Below are 23,710 nucleotides of genomic sequence, written 5' to 3'. Positions count from 1 at the left end.
ATATTACAGGAATCCTATTGTGCATTGTAACTAGCTGTGGTTCCTCGCAGGTGGCTGTGGTGATGGTGCACTGCCACCTGGATAGCGGTGGTTCCACGCAGGTGGCTGTGGTGATGGTGCACGGCCACCTGGTATAGCGGTGGTTCCTCACATGCAGCAGGTGTCTGTGGTGATGGTGCACGGCCACCTGGTATAGCGGTGGTTCCTCACATGCAGCAGGTGTCTGTGGTGATGGTGCACTGTCACCGGTTATAGCTGTGATTCCTCATGCAGCAGGTATCTGTGATGATGGAGCACTGTCACTTGGTATAGCTGTGGTTCCTCACATGCAGCAGGTATCTGTGATGATGGAGCACTGTCACTTGGTATAGCTGTGGTTCCTCACATGCGGCAGGTATCTGTGGTGATGGTGCACTGCCACCTGGTATAGCGGTGGTTCCTCACATGCAGCAGGTATCTGTGATGATGGAGCACTGCCACCTGGTATAGCGGTGGTTCCTCACATGCAGCAGGTATCTGTGATGATGGGGCACTGTCACCTTGTATAGCTGTGGTTCCTCACATGCAGCAGGTATCTGTGATGATGGAGCACTGTCACTTGGTATAGCTGTGGTTCCTCACATGCAGCAGGTATCTGTGATGATGGTGCACTGTCACCTGGTATAGCTGTGGTTCCTCACATGCGGCAGGTATCTGTGATGATGGAGCACTGTCACTTGGTATAGCGGTGGTTCCTCACATGCAGCAGGTATCTGTGATGATGGAGCACTGCCACCTGGTATAGCGGTGGTTCCTCACATGCAGCAGGTATCTGTGATGATGGAGCACTGCCACCTGTTATAGCGGTGGTTCCTCACATGCAGCAGGTATCTGTGATGATGGGGCACTGTCACCTGGTATAGCTGTGGTTCCTCACATGCAGCAGGTATCTGTGATGATGGAGCACTGTCACTTGGTATAGCTGTGGTTCCTCACATGCAGCAGGTATCTGTGATGATGGTGCACTGTCACCTGGTATAGCTGTGGTTCCTCACATGCGGCAGGTATCTGTGATGATGGAGCACTGTCACTTGGTATAGCGGTGGTTCCTCACATGCAGCAGGTATCTGTGATGATGGAGCACTGCCACCTGGTATAGCGGTGGTTCCTCACATGCAGCAGGTATCTGTGATGATGGAGCACTGCCACCTGGTATAGCTGTGGTTCCTCACATGCAGCAGGTATCTGATGATGGAGCACTGCCACCTGGTATAGCGGTGGTTCCTCACATGCGGCAGGTATCTGTGGTGATGGTGCACTGTCACCTGGTATAGCTGTGGTTCCTCACATGCGGCAGGTATCTGTGGTGATGGGACACTGTCACCTGGTATAGAGGGGGTTCTCCCATGCGGCAGGTATCTGTGATGATGGGGCACTGTCACTTGGTATAGCTGTGGTTCCTCACATGCGGCAGGTATCTGTGGTGATGGGGCACTGTCACCTGGTATAGCGTTGGTTCCTCACATGCGGCAGGTATCTGTGATGATGGGGCACTGTCACCTGGTATAGCGGTGGTTCCTCACATGCAGCAGGTATCTGTGATGATGGAGCACTGTCACTTGGTATAGCGGTGGTTCCTCACATGCAGCAGGTATCTGTGATGATGGAGCACTGCCACCTGGTATAGTGGTGGTTCCTCACATGCAGCCGGTATCTTTGATGATGGAGCACTGCCACCTGGTATAGCGGTGGTTCCTCACATGCAGCAGATATCTGTGGTGATGGGGCACTGTCACCTGGTATAGCTGTGGTTCCTCACATGCAGCAGGTATCTGTGATGATGGAGCACTGTCACTTGGTATAGCTGTGGTTCCTCACATGCAGCAGGTATCTGTGATGATGGTGCACTGTCACCTGGTATAGCTGTGGTTCCTCACATGCGGCAGGTATCTGTGATGATGGAGCACTGTCACTTGGTATAGCGGTGGTTCCTCACATGCAGCAGGTATCTGTGATGATGGAGCACTGCCACCTGGTATAGCGGTGGTTCCTCACATGCAGCAGGTATCTGTGATGATGGAGCACTGCCACCTGGTATAGCTGTGGTTCCTCACATGCAGCAGGTATCTGATGATGGAGCACTGCCACCTGGTATAGCGGTGGTTCCTCACATGCGGCAGGTATCTGTGGTGATGGTGCACTGTCACCTGGTATAGCTGTGGTTCCTCACATGCGGCAGGTATCTGTGGTGATGGGACACTGTCACCTGGTATAGAGGGGGTTCTCCCATGCGGCAGGTATCTGTGATGATGGGGCACTGTCACTTGGTATAGCTGTGGTTCCTCACATGCGGCAGGTATCTGTGGTGATGGGGCACTGTCACCTGGTATAGCGTTGGTTCCTCACATGCAGCAGGTATCTGTGATGATGGGGCACTGTCACCTGGTATAGCGGTGGTTCCTCACATGCAGCAGGTATCTGTGATGATGGAGCACTGTCACTTGGTATAGCGGTGGTTCCTCACATGCAGCAGGTATCTGTGATGATGGAGCACTGCCACCTGGTATAGCGGTGGTTCCTCACATGCAGCAGGTATCTGTGATGATGGAGCACTGCCACCTGGTATAGCGGTGGTTCCTCACATGCGGCAGGTATCTGTGGTGATGGTGCACTGTCACCTGGTATAGCTGTGATTCCTCACATGCGGCAGGTATCTGTGGTGATGGTGCACTGTCACCTGGTATAGCGGTGGTTCCTCACATGCGGCAGGTATCTGTGGTGATGGTGCACTGCCACCTGGTATAGCGGTGGTTCCTCACATGCGGCAGGTATCTGTGATGATGGAGCACTGCCACCTGGTATAGCGGTGGTTCCTCACATGCAGCAGGTATCTGTGATGATGGTGCACTGCCACCTGGTATAGCGGTGGTTCCTCACATGCAGCAGGTATCTGTGATGATGGTGCACTGTCACCTGGTATAGCTGTGGTTCCTCCCAAACGGCAGGTATCTGTGATGATGGAGCACTGTCACTTGGTATAGCGGTGGTTCCTCACATGCAGCAGGTATCTGTGATGATGGAGCACTGCCACCTGGTATAGCGGTGGTTCCTCACATGCAGCAGGTATCTGTGATGATGGAGCACTGCCACCTGGTATAGCTGTGGTTCCTCACATGCAGCAGGTATCTGTGATGATGGAGCACTGCCACCTGGTATAGCGGTGGTTCCTCACATGCGGCAGGTATCTGTGGTGATGGTGCACTGTCACCTGGTATAGCTGTGGTTCCTCACATGCGGCAGGTATCTGTGGTGATGGGGCACTGTCACCTGGTATAGAGGGGGTTCTTCCATGCGGCAGGTATCTGTGGTGATGGTGCACTGTCACCTGGTATAGCGGTGGTTCCTCACATGCGGCAGGTATCTGTGGTGATGGGGCACTGTCACTTGGTATAGCTGTGGTTCCTCACATGCGGCAGGTATCTGTGGTGATGGGGCACTGTCACCTGGTATAGCGGTGGTTCCTCACATGCAGCAGGTATCTGTGATGATGGGGCACTGTCACCTTGTATAGCGGTGGTTCCTCACATGCAGCAGGTATCTGTGATGATGGAGCACTGTCACTTGGTATAGCGGTGGTTCCTCACATGCAGCAGGTATCTGTGATGATGGAGCACTGCCACCTGGTATAGCTGTGGTTCCTCACATGCAGCAGGTATCTGTGATGATGGTGCACTGTCACCTGGTATAGCTGTGGTTCCTCACATGCGGCAGGTATCTGTGGTGATGGTGCACTGTCACCTGGTATAGCGGTGGTTCCTCACATGCGGCAGGTATCTGTGGTGATGGTGCACTGCCACCTGGTATAGCGGTGGTTCCTCACATGCAGCAGGTATCTGTGATGATGGAGCACTGCCACCTGGTATAGCGGTGGTTCCTCACATGCAGCAGCTATCTGTGATGATGGGGCACTGTCACCTTGTATAGCGGTGGTTCCTCACATGCAGCAGGTATCTGTGATGATGGAGCACTGTCACTTGGTATAGCGGTGGTTCCTCACATGCAGCAGGTATCTGTGATGATGGAGCACTGTCACCTGGTATAGCGGTGGTTCCTCACATGCAGCAGGTATCTGTGATGATGGAGCACTGCCACCTGGTATAGCAGTGGTTCCTCACATGCAGCAGGTATCTGTGATGATGGAGCACTGCCACCTGGTATAGCAGTGGTTCCTCACATGCAGCAGGTATCTGTGATGATGGAGCACTGCCACCTGGTATAGCGGTGGTTCCTCACATGCGGCAGGTATCTGTGGTGATGGTGCACTGTCACCTGGTATAGCTGTGGTTCCTCACATGCGGCAGGTATCTGTGGTGATGGGGCACTGTCACCTGGTATAGAGGGGGTTCTCCCATGCGGCAGGTATCTGTGGTGATGGTGCACTGTCACCTGGTATAGAGGGGGTTCCTCACATGCGGCAGGTTTCTGTGGTGATGGGGCACTGTCACTTGGTATAGCTGTGGTTCCTCACATGCGGCAGGTGTTTGTGGTAATGGTGCACTGCCACCTGGTATAGCGGTGGTTCCTCACATGCGGCAGGTATCTGTGGTAATGGTGCACTGCCACCTGGTATAGAGGGAGTTCCTCAAATGCGGCAAGTGCCTGTGAATATGTAGCACTGTCACCTGGTATAGAGGGGGTTCCTCACATGCGGCAGGTGTCTTTGGTGATGGTGCACTGTCACCTGGTATAGCTGTGGTTCCTCACATGCAGCAGGTATCTGTGATTATGGAGCACTGCCACCTGGTATAGCGGTGGTTCCTCACATGCAGCAGGTATCTGTGATGATGGAGCACTGCCATCTGGTATAGCGGTGGTTCCTCACATGCAGCAGGTATCTGTGATGATGGGGCACTGTCACCTGGTATAGCTGTGGTTCCTCACATGTAGCAGTTGTCTGTGGTGATGGTGCACTGCCATCTGGTATAGCTGTGGTTCCTCACATGTGGGGTGATGGTGCACTGTCACCTGTTATAGCTGTGGTTCCTCACATGCAACAGGTATCTGTGGTATCAGCTCTGGCCTCATCCGCGTTGTCATGCATGGAGAAAGAAGAGGAAAAGATGAAGGTAATACCATGGTCTTCTGAGGATGTAGCAAGTGGTATTTGTGCATCTAAAGATCGCAGTCCTTTCTCATACCGACACACGGCTGTACACCAGGGATAGTCACAGGCCCTACAGCGGCACAAGACTTCACATCAGCCCTTATGAACAGTGTTGGCATTTAATATTTTTTGTATAATACACTATAACCCATATAGCAGGGGCGTAACTATAGCACCGCAGCCCCCGCGGTCGCAGGGGGGCGCTGTGCATGTGGGGGCATCGGTGGGGCTGCGGTGCTATAGTAATGCCCCGCCCCCCATCCCCCGCAGGCTTACCTGTCTGCGTGTCCCGGCTCCCCTCCTGCCTTCAACCAATTCTATGGAGACGGACCACGATAAAATGGCCGCCCCATAAAGCAGACAGTTCTCTGAAACGGTCTGCGGTATGGGGACCCCAAACCTAGCTACGCCACTGCCATATATTGCAGTCTCCCTAAGGTCTACATTGGGTATAGGTTTATCTGTGATGGGTCACCTTGGGGTACATAATATCTTTTTATATATCTCTATTATAAAATTTTCAGCAAACCTTGGCGAGTGGTAGATCTGGGAGCATTGCCCATCAGTGCCGGGAGTGGCGGTCTGTTATCACAGCGGGCAGTGGAACTTCGCATGGAACATCACAGGCGAAGCTCTGATTGGATACGGAACATGTTTGATCAATAATAAAAGCATGTGACACACCGTTGGCCAGTAGACGTGTAATAGTTCCAACAGGAACTATGGGGCATGTGTATTAAGCCTGTTGAAGTGATAAAGTGGAAGGTAATAAAGCAGCAGCCAATCAGCTAACGGTCAGGTTACAGGCTGGCTTTGAAAAATTACAGTTGCTGATTTGCTGGTGCGTTATTACCTTTCACTTGGTCCTGTTAGCACGGGAGCATCACAAACCTAAATTTTAAGTCCTTTACCGCTTCGGGGCACCGATGCTTTTACATGGAGGATGCCTACTTGCCAACTACCGGTGTAATGCCTGTTCTGTTAACACCATCTCAGTGTAGCGGTAATTTCAGAGAACCAGGCCCAGTGTCTGCTTTGTGTGCCGCTGGTGAATGCTTCTGATCCGTGTTCCCCTGCTGAGAGTACACTTTCTCATACATTACATATTGCGGAATAAGGAATCCCATACGGCAATATGTAATGAATTAGCGTGATGGTTATACTCCAGCTGAGAGCTGACATGCTCTGCCGTGGCCTGGCCGTATAGAACGGGATTGTTTGCAGCTGGAAACATGAGCGACTTTGATAGTGAGGAAAAAAAATCACTTTTTATGACGATAATTTCTTTCCTCTTATTATAGTGGTTGTTATCACGCAGGGACCTGCTTCCGCTCTCTTTCCTTTTTATTTATTCAACGTACGTGGTAGCGGCCGCCATGTTTAGCTCCCTGGGAGGTTGAACATGCTGGAACTTGTAGTACTACATAGCTGCAATATTGTGACGGTTCTAAGATGAATTTAATGCAAGCAACCCTTGTATAGAGCAGCTCTGACATACGTCCCAGCGCTGTACAAATGTTCAGCCTCTGCATTACTTAGTAGTCAGGGGGGGAGGTGGATGACCCAGAATGATAAGGTCCGATAGATCACAGAGATGACTGCACATGGGGTGAGACCTATTGTTCCCATTGTTTATCAGATCAAATGCTCAGCGACACGGGTTACCCTGTAATAACAGCGGCCATACAATCCACGCGCTTCAGCTGCTTGCTAATCTCCCATCCGCCACCCGCACCTCATCCAACCCCAACTGTAAAAACATGCAGCGACCGGACAGCAGTGACTCACGGCTAATGCTTTGTGCATTGGGTGACCCTTCGTTTCCCCATGTGCAACTTTATTACATCCATTTTGTTGTTGCTTTGTGTTTTTGTTTTTTAAAGGTATTTAATATTACGTTGGTTTGACTGGCCTTACGTCGACACCTGAAATAGGTCGACAGGGTCGGAAGGTCAACAATAGGAAGTTCGACAGTCAAAAGGTCAAAGTGAGTTTTTCACAGGTTATTTTTTTAGCCGACATGTGTCGACAGATGGTATTTCTTTCCTCACCTTCGACTACGGCGAAGCATGGCGAGCGCAGCGGTACACTTAGACGATGCCCATACCGATATCCAGGACAAAAAACATCAGTGGCCGCCCATTCTTTTGTAAGTTTTTTTTTTTTTTATGTTTTATTTGTTGCTTGCCAGGGATGCAGAGCGGGGGGAGTGCCTCTGCTCCCGGGATTCCCCACTCAGATAGGTGCGTGCCGGCGGTGCAGCACCATTGGCACACACCTACAGACCGCAGCTGATGCTAATTGCTCCTGACAGGCTGCATATATCTATAGATTGTAAGCTTGCGAGCAGGGCCCTCCTACCTCTATGTCTGTTTGTAGCTACCCAGTGTGTTTAATCACTGTTGTTTCCAAACGGAATATGCTGCGCTATATAAGAAACAGTAAATAAATAAATGTATGACTTATCTAATGTGCAGCTCGTCTGACCTCCGACTCCAATACATACGGGACCGCACATCGGATGCCGTACACATTTCTCAGCATGGTCCGGTGAAATCGGGCCCAAATCGTATAGTGTATGGGGCCTTTGGAATAATGCAACTAGTATTTACCCTGCATAGATCAAAATAACCCACTTAAATCTCTCTGCACATGTTACATCTGCCCACCTGCAGTGCAGCATGGTTTTGGCCATTTGCTAAAGAAACAGCTTTGCGATCAGGTCTAAATTAGGCCCATAGGATAAAGTGTTAGCCTCCAAGCCAAGTTCTCCTACAGCGTAGAAGGCACTCACTTGGTGGATAAGGCGAATTCCTTTTGACCAGATCTCTCCCTTACGGCATTATCTCCATGCGTGTCACTGAATATGTGGCATGCCTGTACCATACTGTGGGTGTGGCTGGCTGCCGGAGCCACTTGTGGGCCACAGAGAACTTAATGTGACCAGTTAGTAACATTCTGCCCAGTACCGAGGCCGCAGGTGACCCAGCTGGGTGGTTCCTTGTCTGTATCAGTTCCAGGCAGGTTTTGGGAACTCCCTAATAATGCTCTGCTGAAAACAAGGCTTGGAAAAAGGCTTTCCCCCGCCATTGTTACTCTGCATCTGTGCGCAACCCCTTCGCTTTCCATTCATTCCTTTTCCTTAATCACCCACAATACTTTCCATTGACAACAGCTGGCTGGCTAATGCTGCTTCTCTGCTTTATACTAACTATGACATGAGTCACCATTATCCAGCGAGGCAGCGATCAGCTCCAGCTGTTTTCTGGCCGTTTTCCCATTGTACCCATCTAAGCTGCGTATTACTTCTACACGTGTTTCCCTGCTTCCTCGTATGGCAGAGAGAGACCACACGTCACAATCATACTAAGATGTTGTCAGATTGTTCCTTCAGCGATGTACAATGGACAATTGTTGACATGGATCCCAATTGATATAGCACGTACCCTCACTTTGATTCAGGCATGAGGCCGCGTTTGTTTTTTTTGTCTTTAGGACCGTCGCAAAGCTATCGTCTGCATATCCGTTTTATCCATTGTGCCATGTCAGGGGTAACCTTCGGGGTCATTTCCAGTTTCAGATCTCGGCCTCTACAGGATTTCCATAAACCATAAGCGCATGTTCTAGCAGAGAGAGGGGGCGTTGATGGTCAGGAATTTAAGATTATACTGTACTTGGGGGCGGATTTATCAATGAGTTTTATCACATGCAGCTGGCTTTAAAACTTGCTGCTTATGATAAAAGGGGCCCCAGCCAATCGGCTCCTGTCATGTGTTTGAATAATGCCAATTGGGAGATGATTGGTTGGAGCATTTTAAAACGTGATGATAAATCGGCCCCTTTAATGGATTCATTTATTGGTTGCTCATTTTCTCATGAAGGTTCCAAATGGCCCTGAGGGTATATTTATGTATTAACAGTTTCTTATATAGCGCACAAATATTCCGCAGCAGCCCCCACATCGGTGGGTGGGTGGTAGGCAGCGGGATTGGGCAGCGCAGGACGGGCAGGGGGTTCTTGTAGCAGCTGGGCACTGCAGTCACCGTGCCGGTCCCTGAGGCGGATGGGAAGTCAGCGGCGGGGTACCTGTGGCAGATGGGAACTAGTAGTACTACTAGTTCCCATCTGCCGCAGAAACCCCACCACTGACTGCCCATCCGCTGCAGGGACCCCTCTGCAATGATCCCGCTCCGTGGGGGGCACAGGTACCACCTGTTGTCCAGGGTCCCCACAGACCTTAATCCGGCCCGGTTCTGCAGCGCTTTACAAACAATATTTGAACATTCCCAATCTATATTCCCTACCACATGTACACACACACACAGACATTCTAGGGGAAATTTGTTGGGGCCAATTAACCTAACAGTATGGGCGAAATGTAATAGAGTGCGATTTTTTAGACATGTGCGATTTTTGGTCAAAAACGGCCGAAATCGCACATTTTCCGAAAATCGCACATTTAATAGGTTGAAAATCGCGGTAAAAAATCGCACTTTTTACCGCGAAATCGCACTTTTAGAAGTGCGATTTTTAGTCACATTTCAATTCGCATCCAGATGTTTTCCCATTATAAAGTATACAACTCGCAAATGTAATAGGGTGCGATTTTTGGTCAATGTTACCAAAAATCGCAAAAAAAATAGACCAGGTTCTGACAGGCGAATTTGACAGAACCATGCACAGATCATTGAGATCTGTGCATGGTTCTGTTAATAAAAATGTGTAAAAGTGTTTTTATAAAAAAAAAAACGGCGTGGGGTCCCCCCTCCTAAGCATAACCAGCCCCGGGCTCATTGAGCCGGACCTGGTTCCAAAAATACGGGGGAACAAAAAGCATAGGGGTCCCCCGTATTTCTGAAACCAGCCCCGGACTCTTGGACCGGTCCTGGTTCCAAAAATACGGGGGACAAAAAATCTGGGGGTCCCCCGTATTTTGAAACCAGCACCGGGCTCCAACAGCCCGCGGTGTCATGCCACAGCCGGGGGACACTTTTTATACAAGGTCCCCCGGCCAAAACATGAGCACCGTGGCTGGTCAGCCTTGGACGGGGTACCTGGAGGAGTGGGGACCCCCCCAATAAAGGGGTCCCCCCCCCCCAGGCTTCACCCGTCCAGGGCTGAAGCCCGGGGCTGTCACCGGCGTCCGTGGCCAGTGGACGCCGGCCTGATAGGGTTAAATCCATCATACATATCATTACATTGCTTTTTACCGGCGAACTACAAGTGCCAGCAGACCTCCCCCGCATGCTGGGACTTGGAGAACCACAAGTCCCAGCATGCGGGGCATTAATGGGCCCGCTGGGACTTGTAGTCCACCTGTAAAAAGAATGTTTATAAAAAACACACACACAGAGAAGTACAAGTTTATTACACACACACCTCACTTTTACACCAGCATACTTACCATTCCTGGATCCAGCGCTGGTCTGGCTGCTTTACCGCCGGCTCCCCCCGCACTGACAGGCAGCGGGGAGAACCGCTTTCTCCGTTGCCTGTCACCGGCTTTCTCCGTAGCTTCTGTAGCTCTGTCCCAGTGCTACAGAGGCTGAGAGCGTGATTGGCTGAGCTACAGTATGCGTCTCCATGGAGACGCATAGCTCAGCCAATCAGGACTGAGCTATGCGTCTCCATGGAGACGCATACTGTAGCTCAGCCAATCACGCTCTCAGCCTCTGTAGCACTGGGACAGAGCTACAGAAGCTACGGAGAAAGCCGGTGACAGGCAACGGAGAAAGCGGTTCTCCCCGCTGCCTGTCAGTGCGGGGGGAGCCGGCGGTAAAGCAGCCAGACCAGCGCTGGATCCAGGAATGGTAAGTATGCTGGTGTAAAAGTGAGGTGTGTGTGTGTAATAAACTTGTACTTCTCTGTGTGTGTGTTTTTTATAAACATTCTTTTTACAGGTGGACTACAAGTCCCAGCGGGCCCATTAATGCCCCGCATGCTGGGACTTGTGGTTCTCCAAGTCCCAGCATGCGGGGGAGGTCTGCTGGCACTTGTAGTTCGCCGGTAAAAAGCAATGTAATGATATGTATGATGGATTTAACCCTATCAGGCCGGCGTCCACTGGCCACGGACGCCGGTGACAGCCCCGGGCTTCAGCCCTGGACGGGTGAAGCCTGGGGGGGGGACCCCTTTATTGGGGGGGTCCCCACTCCTCCAGGTACCCCGTCCAAGGCTGACCAGCCACGGTGCTCATGTTTTGGCCGGGGGACCTTGTATAAAAAGTATCCCCCGGCTGTGGCATGACACCGCGGGCTGTTGGAGCCCGGTGCTGGTTTCAAAATACGGGGGACCCCCAGATTTTTTGTCCCCCGTATTTTTGGAACCAGGACCGGTCCAAGAGTCCGGGGCTGGTTTCAGAAATACGGGGGACCCCTATGCTTTTTGTTCCCCCGTATTTTTGGAACCAGGTCCGGCTCAATGAGCCCGGGGCTGGTTATGCTTAGGAGGGGGGACCCCACGCCGTTTTTTTTTAAACTTTTTTTTTTTTTGCACAAAAGCGCATTTATAAAAATGCGCACATTTTCATGACTGAAAATGCGCACATTTTCATGACTAAAAATCGCGGCAAATCGTGGCAAATCGCATTTTTTTGCCGCTAATTCGCATCTCATTACATATGCGAATTCGCGGCAAAAAATGCGATTTTTAAAGGTGCGATTTTTTTTTAGTCTAAAAAATCGCACCCTATTACATTTCGCCCTATATGTTTTGGATTGTGGGAGGAAACCGGAGCACCCAGAGGAAACCCATTCAAGTATGTGGAGAATATACAAACTCCACACAGGTAGTGCTATGGTGGGACTCAAACCCATGACCTCAATGCTGTGAGGCAGCAATGCTAACTATAAATGTACGCCGCCTGTTTTTTTTTTTCTTTTCATATCAACCACCTACAATTGGTTAGATACACTCCCTAGTAGAGTGTATCTGGCATTAACTGTATCACAGCTTCCAGAGACCGCTACACCCATGTATTGTGTCCTTAGAAAGGTAGATATATATACTTATTGTACATCTGTAGGACAGCAGTGCGCTGGTGTGGGCAGCCACGTGGCTGTTCAGTGACGGGGATTGTGACTCCTCTTCTCGTCTCTGTGCCAGCGATTTGGTCTATAAGTAATTACAAGTGACTCTTCAGCACAAGGGCTGCGTACGCCTGGCGTTGGCTTGGCATTGTTACAGCGATCCTGCAGCAGAACCGGCATTGTGGCATCCTGCAGGACTGCGTGCATTCTACACCGTGCAGTCCATCAGCATTTAGGGGAATCCGAGGAGGCCAAGTGGCGCCTTGTTCCCAGCTCTGGAACAAATTCCATGTAATTGATGGAATGACAGGAGGGCGGGAGTTCGCCACACAGTCATACATCAATGTCCAGCCCGACATGGAGGCTGATGGCTCACTCGGGACATTGTCCCAAGCCTTTTCCAGCAAATCGCCTACAATTAGCTGTAATTAAGCTCATCTAGCAGGGGAGTCGCATGTATGGCCCTGTATTTCCTGTGCATGATAAATACAGTACATGCCATAAGGAGAGACGTGGCTGCTTGCCAGAAACAACTCTTCCATATATGAATTATTATTGCTATAGCCGAACACATTCAGCTCGGAGTGACCTGTGGCCGTTACTCTGTACGGGGGCTGCCTAATTACCACCTTATGCCAGTTTATTGGTCTGTCCTACTGTGAAAGGCCGTGCCACCGGTGTTCTGCTTTTACACCCTTCACCGCCATATTTCATTTCGGGATATACACCCACTACATGCTGGATGTTTCAGACCCGCCAGAGACCAGAGTCGTATCTCTACACCAGGGATTTGGGAACCTTTGGCCCTCCAGCTGTTGCTGAACTGCACATCCCAGAATACTTTGCTACAGTTTTAGCATGGCCAAATAACAAAACTGTAGCAGTGCATGCTGATATGTGTAGTTCAGCAATAGCTGGAATGTCCAATGCTTCCCCCCATCCCTGATCTACACGGATGTTTGTCTACACTCCCTATGAGATGGGTGAGTTCCATGTGATTGCATGGTTGATTCCCAGAACAGCCAAATCCATGGAAAGAATGATCCGTCATAAGGTCAATCCGTCCACAATTTAGAAATATCACCTTACGCATGGATGGTCCAGCGCAAGCGCAGTGAGCAGATTTACCCGCAGGTTCTGTTTGCATTGCCACTGGCTTCCAACTCATCAATGAGTTTCATCATATGCGGCTAGTTTTGAAAATTGATGCATATGATGAAAGGGTCTCCAGCCAATCAGCTCCTGTCATGTATTCGAATAATGATAGCTGGAAGCTGATTGGATGGGAGCATAATTTATAATACGCAGTGCGTTCTAAAACTTGTTGATAAATCAGCCCCTTTAATGGATTCATTTATTGGTGTCCCATTTTCACATGAAGGTTCTGAAAGGCCCTGAGGGAACATGAAACCCCTCCAGCAATTTAATAATGTATTCAGTATTTGAATGATGAAGCAACACATGGAACGAAATGACTTTGGGGCACTGAATAAGGGGCGCACAACCCTCCGCCATCCCAGAACCAATGGCATAACACTTTTACGTGGGTGTATTACTATTGTAATACGAAGTCTGACGTTATGAGTGTTATCGACCTTTCCCCAAGACTTGCCTTTTACTGACCGCCAATACATTTATTGACATTGGCGCAGTGGAACGTCGCAGTGCCGCACTTTCATGGATTACTGGCATTGGCTGTTTGTGGTTTAAAGAGCAGATATTAAGGTAAAAATTTAAACTTGGACACATGCGTTCCAATCGCATTACTCTTCAGAAACAGCCATTTCCCTGGCTGTCTCCATGTTCGATTAGTACATGGGAGAAAATCCAGCAACAGGAGAAAACCTGGTGTGCTAGTCACAAACCTGATATTCCGCCAAGCTCTGCACTGACCCCTCTGTCATGTTCCCGTTCAGTACGCCGGATACGTAGGATACGCTGTGTGAGGACTCGGGCTGATAATGGTGGGGAATAGAGGTGGCTGTCTTGGGGTTCAGAGGCACCAGTTATTACAGATTTTGCCAAGACACAATAATTTGCAGCTCCACCACATAGAGAAAACTTTTATAAGGGGAAAGAGGCTGAGCACTTGCATTAGTTGGTTATTGTAGAACTAAAAGTCCCAGCCTCAACAGCAGTTGGAATGGTCGGGTTAATTGTAGGTCACGGACCAATGGAGAACCATACATCAAAAACCCTTCTTGCTTATTGTTTAGCTGCGTCTCTGGAACCTATTACCGGGTACAACAGTTGGTTTTGGTTTTCTTCAAAAGAGTATCTTGTGTCTTAAGGGGTCACTATACTAATGACCTGGGTCTGTCGGCAGCCTCTAAATCTAATGCCGCGGCGATATAAACTGACATAAAGCCCCTTTTTCTTTTAAGTTTTTCCAAGCAATCGCTTATTACGAAGGCTGAAATTTCCTAAGGATGTCAGCCATATAACTACAAACCCCAGCATGCCCTGCCAGCCAGCTGTAAGATCCTGGCATGATCTAGAACAAGGGGATGGGGTTTTCTCTTTCCCCTAATGGTAAACATGAACATTTTTTTATTACCAGCTATTTATATAGCACACACCTATACCGTAGCACTGTACAGAGAATAGTTGAACATTCACATCAGTCCCGGCCCCAGTGGAGCTTACAATCTACTGTATATTCCCTACCACATGTACACGCACACACAGACATTCTAGGGTTAATTTGTTGGGAGCCAATTAACCTACCAGTATATTGTTGGATTGTGGGAGGAAACCAGAGTACCCGGAGGAAACCCACGCAAGCATGGGGAGAATATACAAACTCCACACAGTTAGAGCCATGGTGGGGATTGAACCCATGACCTCAGTGCTGTGAGGCAGTAATGCTAACCAGTACACCATCCGGACTGCCTATATCTAATCGATGACATGAGTGTATATCGGCATCAACTGTGTATTACAGTACTGTATTCTCTATTAGGGATGGTGACGGGTCTGTAATAATCATTGGTGTAAATACCAGCATACATTTCCGGTCTCATCCTTTACGTCCGACCAAGGTAAATACTCTGCAGATGTTCTGTGTCCAGACTAACAGGAAACACAGTATAGATGATCCAGGTCTGAGGCTCATCCCTTGGGATGGATTCCCCTCCTCCTCCTCCTCCTCCTCCTTACACACCTATACTGTTGTGAGATCTGTAATCTGCTTCTTCAGTGACACTGAAGGGATATACATCCCATCATGCTCATCCATCAGACGGCATCATCTCCTTTCAGGGACACTTGCAGATTAAATGGTTTGTGAAATCGCTGTGTTGGACTGGGCAGCCGGTTGTCCGCCCTGAGCAGAGCTGTGACGGTAGATTCATTAACTGCGGGTTCCCATCACTCTCAGACCTGTCCACTTGTGAGCTGTATTCCCCATGTTCTTTATTTACTGATTCGTTTGGAAGATATGCTTTCACTGGGCTACACTTAGACTGCCATACTACTTGTCTCATTACCATTGCATTCTTGTATCAGCACTGTCCTCTGTTACCACCAGTGCCGCGCACTGTGCCAGAGAGTACCAGACGGCGATGAATTGGGCACACAATGGGTTCATTGTAAAGCCGCCTGGGGATTCTTTTTGAGACAAAGGGCCTAATTCAGACCCGATCGCAGGAAAAAATTATTTCCCAAAATCTGCAAAACCAGGCTGCACTGCAGGTGGGGCAGATGTAACATGTGCAGAGAGAGTTACATTTGGGTAAGTTATTTTGTTTCTGTGCAGGGTAAATACTGGCTGCTTTATTTTTGACACTGCAATTTAGATTCTAGTTTGATCACACCCCACCCAAATCTAACTCTCTCTGCACATGTTTGGTTGCTATGGACAACAGCCCATCTTCAATAAAACTCCCATCCGTAAATTTATCTCATAGAATCTGGGTAATGGTGATGATAGGTCGACATTGTCTTGGTGGATAGTCAATGTGTTGAAACCGTATGGTGGCTTTCACTGGGTCAACACTGACCACAAATCAACATGCCCTGGGTCGGCACAAGCAAAATGTTGACATGTCAATGGAAGACCTGGTCTTTTCCCCCGTTTATTGGTCATTTTGGATTTTTTTACGATCCACGATTGTGAGTGAAGTGAGCCATGCGTCGCTATGCACTACAGTAGCTGGGGGCCCGTGTCATCAGGTGTCGACATTGGCACCAGAAACATGAAAAACATGACCTTTCCATGTGTCAACCTTTTGTCAATCATTTTTCAGTGTCGACCCTTTCCATGCCGCCCTTCTGGCAATGTCAACCTTGTTGTGTCGACCATTTGATCCACACCCCTGGGTAATAGTATATTAATCTGTAGTTCTGCCCTTTATGCATTATCTAGTACAGGTTGCGTCAGTAAGTCGGCAGCTCCCTGTAGACCGTATGAATGCCAGCACTACGCCGCCAGATGTAACGGCAACCAATGTATGTCTACCTGACCACAACATACATATGTTCTGTCTTCGCCTAAATGTAAAAATTTGTCTGGTTTCAGCAGAAAGCTCCTCCGACACCTCCTAATAGTCTGTGCGATAACACGCGCACAGGACCGCAGGGTTCACCCTCAGGTTGTAGCATGGAACTTCGGGAGGCAGGAGTGAAAGGTTAGATTGAAGAGAGGGGGATTGAGGACGAATGATCCCATTAACACTCTGCAAGGCGTAGTCATGGTATGGTGAGATCAGAGGGGAATGCTGCTATTTATAGGTGATATTGGGAAATGAGGGTTCCTGGGTAAACAGCGTGGTTTCGTTGTGCCCCCTCCGAGGCTTAAGCGTTCTGGGGTCTTGATGTCAGCGCGGCTTAGTCACACAAGACCCTCTGTTTGCCGGACTCAGGGAATTCATCCTTATTGCCTTAATGGTTCCGACTCCTAAAGTACACGGTGGAAACAAATTTACCTCAGGATTAATTACTATTTAATTCATTTTTTTTGTAATCTTGTTTTAAATGTGTTTGGTTCTTTTTATGTGATTGAGTAAGCTAAAAAATAAATGGCTTTGAGGTCTTTTGTACAAATACATATTGTATGTCCTGAAATGACCCGGGCAATGCCCTGCCAGACCTACTTGTACTCATATGACCTGGGCATTGCTCCGACAGACCTGTTCATACCCATATGACCTGGGCATTGCTCCATCAGACCTGCTCGTACTCATATGTTCTGTTCTTTTGTTGTTTCAGGGATTTACCTTCTGGATATCATCTACATAGACTCTGCATACCCAGCGTCGGGCAGCATAATGGAGAACGAGCAAAGGTCCAACCAGATGAACAACATCCTGAGGATTATTGCTGATTTACAAGTCTCCTGTAGTTATGGTTAGTATCCAGAGTTTTCCAGGTTCTCATAAGTATAGTAGTTTGTGGGTTGGGTGAGCTGTATTAACTACCAGAACAGGATGACTGGCCCATCTCCAAGAGCAGGATGACTGGCCCGTTTCCAAGAGCAGGATGACTGGCCCGTTTCCAAGAGCAGGATGACTGGCCAGTCTCCAAGAGCAGGATGACTGGCCAGTCTCCAAGAGCAGGATGACTGGCCCGTCTCCAAGAGCAGGATGACTGGCCAGTCTCCAAGAGCAGGATGACTGGCCAGTCTCCAAGAGCAGGATGACTGGCCAGTCTCCAAGAGCAGGATGACTGGCCAGTCTCCAAGAGCAGGATGACTGGCCAGTCTCCAAGAGCAGGATGACTGGCCAGTCTCCAAGAGCAGGATGACTGGCCCGTCTCCAAGAGCAGGATGACTGGCCCGTCTCCAAGAGCAGGATGACTGGCCCGTCTCCAAGAGCAGGATGACTGGCCCGTCTCCAAGAGCAGGATGGCTGGCCCGTCTCCAAGAGCAGGTTGGCTGGCCCGTCTCAAAGAGCAGGTTGGCTGGCCCGTCTCCAAGAGCAGGTTGGCTGGCCCGTCTCCAAGAGCAGGATGGCTGGCCCGTCTTCAGAGCAGGATGGCTGGCCCGTCTTCAGAGCAGGATGGCTGGCCCGTCTCCAGAGCAGGATGGCTGGCCCGTCTCCAGAGCAGGATGGCTGCCCCGTCTCCAGAGCAGGATGGCTGTCCCGTCTCCAGAGCAGGTTGGCTGGCCCGTCTCCAGAGCAGGTTGGCTGGCCCGTCTCCAGTAGGGCGCGGCTGGCCCGTCTCCAGTAGGGCGCGGCTGGCCCGTCTCCAGTAGGGCGCGGCTGGCCCGTCTCCAGTAGGGCGTGGCTGGCCCGTCTCCAGTAGGGCACGACTGATTTTAGAGGACTGTCCTGAACTGATGTCCCAAGTGACATTTTGTCACACAATATAATGGTACAGTGACTGGTTGTTACCTTGCTTTTTAGAAGTGCTAGGCTTTCCCCCAGGTATAAGTGGCCATGCCCTCTCAGGAACTAACCACACCCTCAGCACAGTACAACCACGCCGCTTTTTACTGTGCCAGTTAGGAGCAGTTTGTTTTTACATCGGGCGATTTTTGTTACTTTGGATATTTTGTGGTTATCAGGAAAACAGCTCTTTATGGGATTATTTTTGGAGAGCTCGCCTAATGAAATCTTGGAGGGGATGTGGTGTCAGGGTGCCAATTCCTAGTAGACGTGAGGGGGATCCAAGAATAATTGGAAACTGATCCAAAGTAACTGTAAATTTTAGTTGTTATCCTTCCTGGAACAGTTAGAACAAGTGGAATGTGACAAGTGCACACTCCGTGTCGCTGAGACCTCACTAAATAATAATCCACAAAATCGTATCAGGCTGGGTCCCGCTACCACACCGGATCTAAAGTGGAATGCTCCCCAAATACTGAAAGAGGACGGTGCTACCTGTGTGCACAGAACGTGGATGAATGGTCATTCACCAAGTGCAAGGACACACATTTCATTTTATGGGATGAGATCATTTCAAGGCGATCCCAAGAATTCTCCTGTGCTGCCCCTAATCTATAGAATGCTTTCCCTCATTCTGTGGAACTCTCCCTTAGCTTCAAACACTCCCTCAAAACTCAGTTGTCACCCTAGCCTACCAGATCCATTCCTTTCCCGCTAACATCCTCCATTTATTTCTCCAGTATCCCTTCCCCTTCCCTACTTATCTCAAGCAAGGCCCCTCCTTCTCTTGTTTTATCCCACCCTTATGGTGTCCATGCACTTGTACGATGGCATACGTTGCAATACCGCGCTCCATGCGATAATTTGCATCTCAAGTATTTTTTGCACATTCGATGTGCATACAATCATGCAATATATTACATGCCCTTTGTGACCTTAAATCAGGTGATGGAATGAGGGCTGGGCTAAATAAACTGGCAGATCACACATCGCATTGCGATAAATCGCATTTGTGTTAAAAAAAAACAACACACAAGCGATCGCACCTGCGATTCGATAGATGTTATGTGCAGCACATTTAAATCTTGAGATGCGAGAGTTGACAGTTGTGCTCATGCATCGCTTCAGGTGACACATGCGATTAGCGGGCAATCTAACTGATTTTCTGTGCGATTTATTAAAGTTGCACGATTCAACCTGCAATTTCACAAGTGTATGGGCACCATTAGTGTCTCTAATGCATCCAAAAGTCTACACCAGTGGTTCTCAAACTCGGTCCTCAGGACCCCACGCAGTTCACCTTTTTTTAAGGTCACCCGACAGGGGCCCTCATTGCTTATTGACACATTTCCGCAGGTGGAGCTAATTATTTCACTTGATTCTGTGAGGAGACCTGCAAAACGTGCGCTGTGTGGGGTCCTGAGGACCGACTTTAACCTACGCATGTAATTCTATGTTATTTTGTTAAAGAGTTTCCTGTTTTTGTCTATTTGTGGTTTTCTCTTGCACAAATCTGTTTGTCTTTATGATTAAATGAACATTGTTTAGTTGGAATGAAGCTGATGTTTCCTTATACCCAACAGATCACCTCGCCACACTGCCGCACGTGCAGAAATACCTGAAGTCCGTACGGTACATCGAAGAACTGCAGAAGTTTGTAGAGGACGATAATTACAAGTAAGTTTATTGATGATTCCTGTGTGTAATTATGCTCATTGCGATATATCTTTTTGTATAATTGTGATTGATTGCTGGGGACAGATTTGCAGAATCACAGGGAAAATGGCTGCGGTGACATTTTCTCAGAGACTCTGGGGCAGCGCTACAGGGAACTTGTGCTCCTAGTGGCCACAGTCTACTGTGCTGCCTGCTAGAGAGAGGGAGAGCCCAGATGTAGACTAGGGATGGCTATCGACCATCGATGATTCCAAATCATCTATGGTGTTTTGGCCAATGTTGAATACTTGTGCCATCAATGTGGGAGAACCAGATGCTTTCCCTTCATCAATGGCACAACAAAACTGATGTTTGGGTTCTGATTGGCCCACAAGCCAATGAGTCAAAGAAAATGGATTACCATTGATAAGTGAAACTATCGATGGTCATCCATCACATAGTTTGTTACTATCGATGGCTGGTTGCAGTATCACCACTGATGGCCATCCCTAAGGTAGACTGCACACCACTTCCTCTATATGTCCTGATGGTTTCTCTCTCTGCTTGGGAGACCAATGTATAATGTGCAGCCCGCAGTCCCCGCAGGCATTGTTATAACGAGCCTCTGGATTGTAGGGCTTCAGAATATAAATGCGATGTACAAATTCCGGGCTGCTCATCTGGGGAACAGCTGGTGCTTTTGCTGCCTATGGAAATGGCAGCAGTCGGGGGACAGGGTTTCTAAATTGGCAGTGGTCATAAGTAATAACGGGCTAAAATTTCTCCCATGTTCACCAATTAGCTGCAATCAAAAAATCCCATAAAAAAAAAAAAGTGCGCCTAGGAATTGTGGGTAAGTTTATGCTAATTATTTTATTCCACATTGCAGTTTAAAGGAAAACTTAACTTGAATATAAGAGTTAGCATTGTCGAACTACAAGATTCATTAAACCCTCCCAGGTGGAAACAAGCCACGAGTCACCCTTGGCACACAGTATGTAGAATTTTGCATTGAGCCTGCAAATTATTAACAAATGCTATAGCTAGGAATTAATCTCATGGACAATGCTGGGAGTTGTAGTTCTCCTCCCTCTAAACCCCCTCACTTTGGCATTGAGTCTGCAATTTATTCCGCATACTATGCCCAGGCAGCGGTGTCATGAAAATTGCTGGGAGTTGTAGCCGTCCCTCTTCCTCCACCTGCTCGCACACTGCTACTAGTGACAGCAGCGTTTATACTGGGGCCCAGTTACTGTGATCACAGCACGAGCCTTGGAAGAAGCCACCAGTAAATGAATACGGTATATCGCTACTATCCTGTCCCAGACGCTGCCTCTCACAGGGAGACAGTGTCAGGAGTCGCTGTTACAATTCCCGGCACAATTTATATTATCTGAGGATTAATTCATGAGCAGAATTAAACAGGAAATTCCCTGCCTGGCTCATCACAGATGTATAGACTAGATACTATATTTACCCACAGCCAGCCATTCATATATGATATACTGTAGAAAAGAAGAATGGTCCTTTTATTGCACGAGTTGGACATCCCATGGAATTCTGGGTAACTCTGAGTCGGGATCGTTTTACACACTTATATTAGCAAGTGAAATCTGCCCGGACGGCTGATTCTGGATAGACGCTTATATCTAGAAGTGGCTCAGTTTCAGAATACGGAACACAAAAACCATATCTCTTCCCCCTCGTTTACTTTCTTAATCGTCTTTTGTTGGCGTAATCTTACGCGTGTTCTGCATAATGTCGCGTTACTGTGCCTGGTATTTTAATGCACAATAATACAATTCTAATAATAGCAGTAGAGGTAATCCTATGGCACAAATATAGGCTTGCTGGCAATGGCGTAATTAGAAATTTTGCGCTTCCCTGCCGAAATAATTTGTGCCCCCCTCACCCATATATTTATTACAATTTTGGGTACTTGTTTCCTAGCACGGCGCCCGTCCGTATGCCATTGCATACCAGTACTTAAGGTATGCGATGGGACCCGATTTGAGGGTTTTAAGAGCTGACTGTACAATTTTAATATCGTGTCGCATTGCATGCCATTACAATGGCATGCGATGCGTCGCGATCATACCCGATTTTTAAATGTACAGCCACCCTGATGGGTGATTCCTATGTTAAATGCACACCCATTGTTAACGCCACCACCACTATCAACGCCAACCCGAAGCATTGTGAGCGCAGGCGGTACGCAACCTTTTCATACCCCCACTATCCATGTTGGCGTGGAGTGTATATATAGTGTGGCGAGCCACCGAGCTCGAAGAGTGGCAAGCGGACACGGAATACATGTGAAGTAATCCGCGTCCCCTCGTGGGGCTCACTGCGCTTGCCACGCTTTGGGCTCGCCACACTATATAAAATCAACCACACACCATTGTGAATAGTGGGGGTATGAAAAGGTTGGAGGACGCGTACCGCCGCTGCGCTCGCCACGCTTCGGTTTGCCGTTGATAGTGGGGGTGGCGTTAACAGTGGGGGTGCATTTAACATAGTAATCACCCATCAGGGTGGCTGTACAATTAAAAATCGGGTTTTATCGCATCGCATGCGATCGGGTCGCATCGCATGCGATGCGATCAGATAGACCCGATGGCATAAGATAAAAATCTTGGGTGCCGTGCTAGGAAATAAGTACCCAATTTTGTTACCTAAATGCTTGCTGCCAGGAGTTACATGCTCGCTGCCAGGGGTGCTCGCTGCCAGGACTTACATGCGCATTGCCAGGGGGATGCATGCTTGTTGCCAGGGGGATGCATGCTTGTTGCCAGGGGGATGCATGCTTGTTGCCAGGGGGATGCATGCTCGTTGCCAGGGGGATGCATGCTCGTTGCCAGGGGGATGCATGCTCGTTGAAAGGGGGATGCATGCTTGTTGCCCGGTGGATGCCTGGTATTTTAATGCACAATAATACAATTCTAGTAATAGCAGCAGAGGTAATCCTATGGCACAAATATAGGCTTGCTGGCAATGGCGTAATTAGAAATTTTGTGCTTCCCTGCCGAATATATATTTATTACAATTTGGGGTACTTATGTAGTACCAGGGCGCCCACTATGCAATTTGCTTAGTGGGCTATTCTGCGTAAGGAAATCACATTGCATTTTGTTGCCGTGCGATGCGATCTTCCTAAGTAATTCATTCACTGCTCTCTCGCCCCGGGCTTATGGCATCACACATCACGCAAAATCGCATGCGATTTTATAGGGTGCGATGCCATTAACTTTAGTACACAGCAGTGACATGCAATGTGATTTTTATGCACCCCCCCCACTATCCACACCACCCCGAAGTGTGGTGAGCGGCAGCAGAACGCGTCCTCCTGACCGTTTCATACCCCCACTATCCACGTCAGCGTGGAGTTGATTTTATAAAGTGTGGGAAGCGAAGCGAGCCACCGAGCCTGAAGCGTGGCGAGCAGACTCGGATTACTTTACATGTATTCCGCGTCCGCTCGCCAAAATCAACTCCACTCTGACGTGGATAGTGGGGGTATGAAACGGTCGGGAGGATGCGTTCCAGTGCCCCTCCGG

The 23,710-nt window shown here is 48.9% G+C and overlaps 1 protein-coding gene across 5 annotated transcripts in view; it reads left to right on the top strand.

The window, feature by feature from the left end:
* RALGPS1 (Ral GEF with PH domain and SH3 binding motif 1) overlaps positions 1-23,710 on the top strand; it is a 293,688-nt gene that overhangs the window by 185,677 nt on the left and 84,301 nt on the right. For all 5 annotated transcript variants that reach the window (XM_083158617.1, XM_083158616.1, XM_083158619.1 and 2 more), the window contains exons 10-11: positions 17,380-17,517; positions 20,081-20,174. In XM_083158617.1, the coding sequence (XP_083014743.1) occupies positions 17,380-17,517; positions 20,081-20,174 (232 nt within the window). The remainder of the gene's footprint in view (positions 1-17,379; positions 17,518-20,080; positions 20,175-23,710) is intronic.

Source organism: Crinia signifera, chromosome 9 (assembly GCF_055691185.1).
Source record: "Crinia signifera chromosome 9, ASM5569118v1, whole genome shotgun sequence".
NCBI classification, from domain to species: domain Eukaryota; kingdom Metazoa; phylum Chordata; class Amphibia; order Anura; family Myobatrachidae; genus Crinia; species Crinia signifera.
The sequence above is the reverse complement of the archived record's forward strand: the minus strand, read 5'-3'. Positions and strand labels throughout refer to the sequence as shown.